Genomic DNA, 10,280 nt, shown 5'->3' with positions numbered 1-10,280 from the left:
CTCGGCCTCCCAAAGTGCTGGGACTACAGGCGTGAGCCACTGTGCCTGGCCGACCCTATCTCTGAAAGAAAGAAAGTGATTAGGAAACACTGGCTTTTTTTGTTTTTTTGTGTGTGTAATAATATAATGAAGGCAATTTTCCCATCAGAGCAAATTGCCAGATTTTAAAAATTCCAGTTTTACTCTTAAATTTCTATAAAACCACAAGATGTTTTAATATTTCAATAACTTACAAGAAATTCTTCAAAATTGAATTTTCAAAATCATTACTAAATAACTAAATCTATTATATATACTTTCTGTGACAAAAATATATATAGTTTGTGTGACAAAGTAAAATATAGAGTTGATGAAAAATACTGTATTTTATCTGGTGTATTTGTATCGTAATTATTTAGATTAATATTGGTTAGTAAAGTTCTTTCCCCTCTAAGTTCTATTTCAAGCTTAAATATGTCCTATTTAGTGAGACTGAGAAACAGTTTTGAAATTCTACCCCCGACACATGTACTCACAATTCCAGTTAATTGCATTCTTGAGAATTATTTTGACAAACACAACTTAGTGAATATTTATTTTGAAATTTTATTAAAGTAATGACAAAGCAAAATTTAACACAGAAGTATATATACACAGGTTGTATTAAACAATGTTTTAACTCTCAAATAGAAAAATATACACATCTATTACAGGAATCACAAACTTATCTCCATAAGGAAACTTTAAACTCCAGAGGTAAAAAAAATAAAAATCTCCAATTTCCCCCATGAGAATCAAAACTGCAATTTTTTAAAAAAAAATTGCAAATTTTAATTTTATACTTTAATGCCTTTGGTTTTAAGACAACAGTTAACAGAATCAATTTTAGATACAGGCATTTTTTAACCTTAATATTTAAAAGTCCAAAATTATATAGAATTAATCCAAATCATATAGCAAAGAATTCTGAAAACTGAATGCACAATTGGTCACATGATCTTTAATGACCTGTACACTACCATCCTGCATATTGGTTTCTTTTATGCTGTCAAATCCAGGTATATTGTGAACTGTAGTTTTGTTCAGTAATGAAGATAGGTGATCTCCATCTGTTTCTTTCTCTTCAGTTATTACTGACTCGTTTAAGTTATCTTTTTCCTCATTTGAGCAAGTAGCACTTTTTTCTTTTGACTCAGGTTGCTGAGATTTTCCAAGTATCATTTGAGAAACATCAAGAGACTCTTGTTGAAAGCATGTAACTGAACCAAAGCTATCTATTTGTAGTGCTTTAACTGCTATAGATGAATCAGAATCAGTTGTAGAGGTGTTACAATGTTCTATATGTTCCTTTTCAGTTAGACTACTTTCTTCCTTTACTCTTTCTTCCTTTCCTTGTAGCTGATCAGAGTTACCACATTCTTGCAACTGTGTCAAGAGAAACAACAAATTAATAATTATTTGAAATAATATAAAATTAAATTGTACTACCCTCTGGAAATAAAATTTTTAACAGTTGTGAGGTAATAGCCCTTACACAACTGCAGATAAACTTCCAGGCTTCCCTGTCAAAATTCATCCGCCAGCCTGGGCACTGTGGCTCCCGCCTGTAATCCCAGCACTTCGGGAGGCCAAGGCAGGCAGATCACTTGAGGTCAGGAGTTCGAGACCAGCCTGGCCAACATGGCAAAACCCCATCTCTACTAAAAACACAAAAATTAGCTGGGTGTGGTGATGCACACCTGTAATCCCCTCTACTTGAAAGGCTGAGGCAGGAGAATCACTTGAACCCAGGAGGTAGAGGTTGCACTGGGCCGAGATAAGTGTCACTGTACTCCAGTCTGGGTGACAGGGTAAGACCCTGTCAAAAAAAGAAAGAATGAAAAAAAAAAAAGAAAGAAAAAGGCAGCATTTGAAGGATGACTTTTTTTTTTTTTTTTTTTTTGAGATGGAGTCTTGCTCTGTTGCCCAGGCTGGCACAATCTCAACTCACTGAAACCTCTGCCTCTGGGTTCAAACAATTCTGCCTCAGCCTCCCAAGTAGAGGGGATTACAGGCATGCACCACCACGCCCGGCTAATTTTTGTATTTTTTGTAGAGGCAGGATTTCACCATGTTGCCCAGGCTGGTGTCTAACTCCTGGCCTCAAATGATCCACCTCCTTAGCCTCCCAAAGTGCTGGGATTACAGGCATGAACCATCACAACTGGTTTGCTGCCACTCTTTTTTTTTTTTTTTTTGAGATTGAGTCTGGCTCTGTCGCCCAGGCTGGAGTGCAGTGGTACAATCTTGCCTCACTGCAACCTTTGCCTCCCAGATTCAAGCGATTCTCCTGCTTCAGCCTCCAAAGTAGCTGGGATTACAGGTGCCCGCGACCACAGCTGGCTAATTTTTATACTTTTAGTACAGACGGGGTTTCACTATGTTGGCCAGGCTGGTCTCAAACTCCTGACCTCAGGTGATCCGCCCACCTCGGCCTCCCAAAGTGCTGGGATTACAGTTGTGAACTACTGCACCTAGCCTACTGCCAGTCATTTTTTAACAATGTAAGCCTGGCATTAATATCCTGATTATATCCTTTCACAACAATAATCCATACTTTTCAACATGGTCTACAAAACTATTTGTTATTCTTATAAGCACATTGTTGAATTTCTTGAATTTTCTTGAATTCCTCTAATTTTTTGGAGCCGCCCTTCTAATACATATGTCTGTCGATTGTGGTAGTTACTAAATTATTTGCATCTTCAATACTGAAGACTATAAAAATGACTAAAATTAAGATTGAATTAGAAAGAATGTTATGACATAGTTCCCATGGTTTGAGAGTCAAAAAAGATTGTATGTCCCTGGACTAGTACTCAAACTTCCTAAGTGTTATTCTCTCTTTGTTTCTCATTGTAGGGTTATTTTGGGATTAAATGAGATGACGTGAAAATGAACAGCAAAGTGTTTAGCACATAATAAATACACAGACAAAAGGCTTTTCTTGGCCGGGCGCAGTGACTCACACCTGTAATCTCAGCACTTTGGGAGCCCGCGGCGGGCGGATCACGAGGTCAGGAGATCGAGGCCATCCTGGCTAACATGGTGACACCCAGTCTCTACTAAAAATACAAAAATTAGCCAGCCATGGTGGCACGCTCCTGTAGTCCCAGCTACTCAGGAGGCTGAGGCAGGAGAATCTCTTGAACCCAAGAGGCAGAGGTTGCAGTGAGCCGAGATCACGCTACTGCACTTCAGCCTGGATGACAGAGTAAGACTCCATCTCAAAAAAAAAAAAAAGACTTTTCTTCTCTTAACATCACTCTGCTCTACCATTTGTTCATTTTGTTTAAAGTTATGACATTAAGAAATCAATAATTTGTTAGGTTTTAACTCTGTGCTTCATTACTCCTCTATAGAGCCCACAAACTTCCTTACCTTTGCATTAATTTCAATCTTATTATCAGTAACTTGAAGAACTTCAATTAATGGTGGGGTTAAGGACATACACTGTTTGAATGGAGAGCTCAGGACCTCTTCAAGAAACTCATTAACATTTTCTTCATTGACAAATAACCTTTCCTAAAATAAAAAGGGAAAAAATATTCTGCCTTATAAGTCACACTTGACACAGTTGTATCTCAAAGCAGCTCACAAAATTTCTCACATTGTTCAGGGGTACATTTTTTAAAATGTTTATTTTAATGTTATTCCTATGAGCTGTCTTGGAAAAATTTAAGTTTGGTATTGTACAGAGCAGTAAGAGTTGTACTGAGAACAAACATAAATGTATAGGAAAAGAACCTAAAAGAAAGAGGTCTTGGTACTTTGTCTATTAAATCTGACCTTTTAGTATTTCTTTTCTTTCTTTTTTTGTTTGTTTTGTTTTGTTTTGTTTTGTTTTGTTGAGACATAGTCTCACTCTGTTGCCTATGCTGGAGTGCAGTTGTATAATCTCGGCTCACCGCAACCTCCGCCTCCCAGGTTCAAGCAATTCTCCTGCCCCAGACTACCGAGCAGCTAGGATTACAGGCAACCGCCACCACGCTGGGATAATTTTTGTGTTTTTGGTAGAGACGGGGTTTTACCATGTTGGCCAGGCTGGTCTTGAACTCCTGACCTCAAGCTACCCACCTGCCCTGGCCTCCCAAAGGGCTGGGATTACAGCTGTGAGCCACTGCAACTGGCCTCTTTTAGTATTTCATAAGAATAACATCATCTCTAGGGCTATAAATGGGATCCCAGATACAAAATATAATTCAGCTTTAAAACATTTCCTAATGAGGTGGCTAAGAAATATACATGAAAGGATCTATTCAAATTTTGTGTGACCAGTTTGCCTTATAGTTCTTGGGCAGGTAAGAGCTAATTACAGTATTTTATTTAAAAGAAGTGGTGTGTTTTTTTGTTTATTTTTGTTTTTGAGACAGAGTCTTGCTCTGTCACCCAGGCTGGAGTGCAGTGGCATAATCACGGCTCACTGCAGCAGCCTTGACCTTTCAGGCTCAAGTGATTCTCCCCTGCCTCAGCCTCCAGAGTAGCTGGGACCACAGAACATGCCACCATTCTCAGCTAATTTTTGTATTTTTTTGTAGAGACAGGGTTTTGCCATGTTGCCCAGGCTGGCCTCAAACTTCTGGACTCAAGTGATCCACCTGCTTTGGCCTCCCGAAGTGGTGGGATTACAGGCATGAGCCACTACCACACCCAGCCTTTTTTTTTTTCCCTTGAGACAGGGTCTCGATTTGTTGCCCAGGCTGGAATGCAGTGGCACTCATAGCTTCCTGCAGCCTTGACCTCCCTGGCTCAAGCAATCCTCCCACCTGTGCCCCCAAGTACCTGGGTACCTGGGACTACAGGTGCATGCCATAATGCCCAACTAATTTTTACATTTTTTGGGCCAGGTGTGGCAGCTGACGCCTGTAATTCCAGCACTTTGGGAGGCCAAGGCAGGTGGATCACTTGAGGTCAGGAATTCGAGACCAGCCTGGCCAACATAGTGAAACCCTGTCTCTACTAAGACTGCAATCACTTGAACCTGTGAGGTAGAGACTGCAGTGAGTCCAGCCTAGGCAACAGAGTGAGACTCTGTCTCAAAAGAAAAAAATATTTTTTTTTAAAGTTTTTTGTAGAGACAGGTCTCACTTTGTTGCCCAGGCTGGTCTCCAACTCCTGGACTCAAGCTGTCCTCCCACCTTGGCCTCCCAAAGTGCTAGGATTACGGGTGTGAGCCACTACACCCAGTCAAGAAGTGTATTGTATTTTTAAGCACTGGGATACTCCAGTGTGACATTAGCAAACTGTACAGTTATTAAAAGAATGAAGTAGAGAGCATATGTTCAGGGCATTTTGAATCTACGCTCCAGAGAAAAGGTAAATTATGAAAAAAAATAGGTTGGGCACAGTGGCTCATGCCTATAATTCCAGTACTTTAGGAGGCCAAGGCGGGTGGATTGTTTGAGCCAGAAGTTCGAGACCAGCCTGGGCAACATGGCAAAACCCGTCTCTACAAAAAATACAAAAATTAGCCAGGAGTGGTGGCATGCACCTGTGGTCCTAGCTACTCCAGAGGCTACGCTGGGAGGATGGCTTGAGTCTGGGAGGTTGAGGCTGCAGTGAGCCATGCTGCACCACTGCACTCCAGCCTGGATGAGACAGAGTGAGACCCTGTCTCCAAAAATAAATAAATAAAGAATGAGGTAGATTTCGAGATGCTGACACGAAAAGATTTCCAAACTATCACTAGGAAATGCAAAAATCACTCTTTTACCTGAATTCCAAACACAAAGCAGTTTGTTCATGTCAAGTGAATACAGGTATATAGTTAGGGTGTGGGGAGAATAACCATATTTTAAATTACTTAATTTATAAAAGCAGTTCATTGTTGCCCCAAATAAAAATGTTTTCCTCTGTACTTTTATATAAGCAAATTTTGTAATTACAAAATAAACACAGCTCATTGTTTGGTCCAAATAGGTAGAAAATATCAGAAAGAAACAAGTTTCAAGTTACCTTCTATTGGGAACATATATTCAGGGCAACTTGAATATGTGTCTCCCGGGTTGCAGTTCTCTATTTTGGCCCAAATAAACTCTCTCTACACACATACACACACACACACACACACACACCTTTTTTTCTTTGAGAGGGAGTCTTGCTCTGTCACCAGACTGGAGTACTGTGGCGCCATCTCGGCTCACTGCAACCTCCACTTCCCGGGTTCAACAAATTATCCTGCCTCAGCCTCCCAAGTAGCTGGGACTACAGGTGCGCATCACCACGCCCGGCTAATTTTTGTATTTTTAGTAGAGACGGGGTTTCACCATGTTGGCCAGGATGGTCTCAATCTCCTGACCTCGTGATCTGCCTGCCTCAGCCTCCCAAAGTGCCGGGATTACAGGTGTGAGCCACCATGCCTGGCTGTATATTTTTCTTCCATTAAACAGTATTTAAAATCGTGAAAACCTACCAAAACAAAAGTGAACCTTGGGAATAGAAAAATTTTACATTTAGAGTAATTGGCCTTGCTATTATTTGAAGATCCAGAGTAACACTGTGTTACAGAAACATCCCCATCAAAAGCATTTCTAAGGTTCATGCCTCTGGAAAAAGACATCATCTTTGACTCATTGCAAATAATGCACCAAATATTTTAATTTTTAGTTAACCCAAGGAATATATAACAGAAATGGTTATGAATAAGATACAGAAGATTTGCGGCTGGGCGCGGTGGCTCACGCCTGTAATCCCAGCACTTGGGGAGGCTGAGGCGGGCGGATCACGAGATCAGGAGATGGAGACCATCCTGGCTAACACGGTGAAACCCCCTCTCTACTAAAAATACAAAAAATTAGCCGGACGTTGTGGCGAGCACTTGTAATCCTAGCTACTTGGGAGGCTGAGGCAGGAGAATCCTTTGAACCCAGGAGGCGAAAGTTGCAGTGAGCCACTGCACTCCAGCCTGGGCGGCAGAGCCAGACTCCGTCTCAACAACAACAACAAAATAAATAAATAAAATAACCTCTTCCCAGAAGAGGTGCAGTTAACGTATGTACTGTTAGGTTCAACAAATATTTATCACACTTTGTTAAATGCTAGTCATTGTGCTAAATATTGGTAGGGACCTAAGCATGATTACGAGATGCAAAGTGACATAATCTCAATTTCATATAGCGCCAATCCAAGGACAATCCCGCCAAAATCTTAGACTAAAATTAAGCAGCACCATATGGCCCAAAGGACATTTGAACATAATAACTGTGTGAGTAACTGGAAAAGTAACTGGCTGAATTACTTTTCCTCTCTGGAAGTAAATTATTATTATTCTCTACTTTCTAAGCTCGGAAAAAATGATTTACTAACTTCAAATGCCCATTACAGAGTGCTTTTTAAACTTCTTTGTGTTACAAACCCCTTTTAAGAATATAACTAAAAGTATAGCCCTTCTCCCAGGAAGAGATCACTCCCTACTTTTTGCATACAATTCCAGAGGTCTACGGCTCCCTGAAAATTCATTTAAAAAGGTCTCCTTCCGAGTCAATGGACCTCAGGAAACAACGCATTCGAGGTAACTTTGAAGATCTGAAACCCATCCACCAGACGCGATGCGTGTTTTTTTTTTTTTCAAAATACGCTTAACAAGCACTGACATCTTTCATCATGTGCATCAGTGCAAGTTATTACAAGAAAAGTTATAATGGAAAATGCTTTGTTTAGGATAAACTGAAAGGGTGCCCGTAATGGCAGTTGTTTTTTTTTTTTTTTTTGAGACGGAGTCTCGCTCTGTCGCCCAGACTGTTCTGCAGTGGCACGATCTCGGCTCACTGCAACCTCCGCCTCCCGGGTTCAAGCGATTCTCCTGCCTCAGCCTCCCAAGTAGCTAGGACTACAGGCGCCCGCTACCATGCCCTGCTAATTTTGTATTTTTAGTAGAGACGGGATTTCATCATATTGGCCAGGCTGGTCTAGAACTCCTGACCTCGTGATCTGCCCGCCTAGGCCTCCCAAAATGGTAGGATTACAGGCGTGAGCCACTGCGCCCGGCCCGTAATAGCAAATTTTTAAAGTGAGATGGGATATTTCAAATATGAGGACTCTGGAAAGAACTGTTACCTCCAAAGAATCGTTGTTTACACCATAATACCACTCTCTCCAATGTCCATGGCTCTCTGGAGATTTTGCCAGTTCTATCACTGCATTGTTTGAAGAAATGCTAATCACAGGTTCTGTGGTACTCAATTTATTCTCTGGAGCAAATTGCAAAAAGAAGGAATAAACTAAGTCTTGTGTGGAGAAGCGTAATTTGTACCAGAGGGGATTCAAATCTCCTTGAAGACTTTGCGGCTGGATCTGAGGCACCTGAATGAGCAGAGTCAAGGTTTCTTTGTCCTGATTACACAGTAACGGAGGACACAAAGGCTCCCCGCTCTTGGTCCCGGGACCACCCATGGCGCGGGCTGAGCGCTCGCAGCGCTTGCCCTCCGACTCCTCGCGCGTCTCCACACCGGTATCTCCGCGCGCACTCTCTCTTCCCGCATAAGACTCCCAGGCAAGGCCCCGGCAGGACGTACAAAGGGAGCCTCCGCCACCAGGTGAGATCTCTCCTCCGGGAGATGGTTCCTCCACGCTGCCCGGAGGCGACCCCGCGTGCCTGCTCAAGTCCTGCTCCTCCGGCTTGGGGACACGCTCCTCTCCAGCGCCGGCTGGCGGGGACGCCACCTCGGGGTCGCCCACGGTGGTGACCCCAGAGCTAGCAGCCCCAGCCACGCAGGTATCGCGGCCTCCGTCCTCGGCGCGACTCCCCGCGGGTCCCGCCTCCCCTTCGCGAACGGAAGCGCAGGCCTGGCCGTCAGTTCCGGACGGGTCCAAGGACTCTTCCGGCGCGGCGGCGGCGACTGCGCCGACGACGGCGGGATCCCGGCGCGCGGCCGGCAGTACCACCGGCAGCGTAACCACCAGCTGTCGCCGGGCCTTGTTGAATTGTGCCTTGCCGCGGCCGTCGTCCACTGGGTACGGGAGCGAGAGCCGCAGCCGGTAGTCCGGTTTCCTGGAGTCGAGGCACAGCAGCTTTCCCGTCACCTCCAGCGCCGCCTGCTCGGCCGAGCGCAACAGCGGCAGTTCGATGGTGACCACCAGCTCATGGGGTACGGGGCTCGGGGCTGAGTCCCGGGAGCAGCGGTAATCCTGGAGGTCCACGTGGTGGCGCTGCACCACGCTGTAGCGGGGCTCGGTGGGGGCGGGCTGCAAGGCCGCTTCCGGAGGGGAGGGCGCCCGGGGCCCGGGGGTTGCAGAGTTCCGGGCAGTTGCTGGGTACTGGTAGGGGTAGGGGAAGTCCGGGAGAGGACTCTTCGGCTCCCCCTCAGGCCTGGCCAGGATGACCCCGGGCAGGGGTGTGCGCAACACCGCAGCCTCGGGGGTCCCCTTATACTTGGCTTTCAGGGTCTTGGCATTCCTGCGGTCCAGCTTCACGCCGAACTGCTTCTCGACGGCCTCCAGGGCCGTAGCGTCCAGCATCTGGCGGAAGCCCTCGTGCCGCCGGGCCAGCGCTAGCGCGTCTGGATGGAAGACCACGTCGTAGACCATGTGTCGGCTGCTGCTGCGCCCCGCGTACTCACGGCCTGGCGCCAAACTGTAGGGCAGGGACCAGTGACTGCCAGGAGCTGCACCCGGGTCGTCATCGGAGCCGGGCCGGCTGCTGGGCGCGCCCACCAGCGCATTGCTGCAGACGTTCACGAAGCAGCGCCGTGTCCCGTCCAGGCTGGTGCGCAGCACGTGCCCCGGCTGCGGGTGCACGAACCGCACCTCCACCCCGCGCTCACGCTCTAGCGCGGTGATCTCTGCCTCGTAGCGCCGCCGGTTCTCCGGGTCGGTGAGCTCCTCGGCGTACTGGGAGAACATTCGCCGGAACTCCGGGTCCTGGAAGGCGGAGGTGAGCTGCTGGACCTCCTCTCCACTCAGGTCTAAGTCCTCCAGCGACGAGGAGGCCTCCGCTTTGGCCATACTGCCCTGTGGCTTCTCGCCCTCTGGCCAAGGGGGATCAATATGAGACTGGGTTGGGGGATCCGCCTAAGAGTCTCTGGGCAGCGGAGAGTGACGCGGTGGAGGTCGGTAACGGCTGGAAAATTGAGCCTTGAGCAGCGCGTGCTTGTTGCCATAGTGACACCACTAACATTCGGGAGGAGGGGTAGAAATCTTGGTGGAATAGGCCGGGCGCATGGTTCAGGCCTGTAATCCCAGCACTTTGGGAGGCCGAGGCGGGCGGATCACGAAGTCAGGAGATTGAGACCATCCTGGCTAACACGGTGAAACCCCGTCTCTAC

At 45.8% G+C, this 10,280-nt stretch overlaps 1 protein-coding gene across 2 annotated transcripts; it reads right to left on the bottom strand.

The window, feature by feature from the left end:
* Positions 1-561: 561 nt before the first annotated feature.
* DNAAF2 (dynein, axonemal, assembly factor 2) lies at positions 562-10,048 on the bottom strand. 2 transcript variants are annotated; one of them, XM_011956918.1, is made up of 3 exons: positions 8,074-10,048; positions 3,400-3,543; positions 562-1,404 (listed from the first exon to the last, which is right to left on the bottom strand). In XM_011956918.1, exons 1-3 carry the CDS (start codon positions 9,958-9,960, stop codon positions 919-921), a joined length of 2,517 nt encoding a protein of 838 aa, XP_011812308.1. In that variant the 5' UTR covers positions 9,961-10,048; the 3' UTR covers positions 562-918. The 2 variants fall into 2 exon arrangements, with proteins under 2 accessions (XP_011812308.1, XP_011812309.1); XM_011956919.1 differs by lacking the exon at positions 3,400-3,543.
* Positions 10,049-10,280: the final 232 nt, after the last annotated feature.

This window comes from Colobus angolensis, unplaced genomic scaffold (genome assembly GCF_000951035.1).
Source record: "Colobus angolensis palliatus isolate OR3802 unplaced genomic scaffold, Cang.pa_1.0 Scaffold428, whole genome shotgun sequence".
Taxonomy (NCBI): Eukaryota; Metazoa; Chordata; class Mammalia; order Primates; family Cercopithecidae; genus Colobus; species Colobus angolensis.
This window is presented reverse-complemented; position numbering and strand designations above follow the sequence as displayed.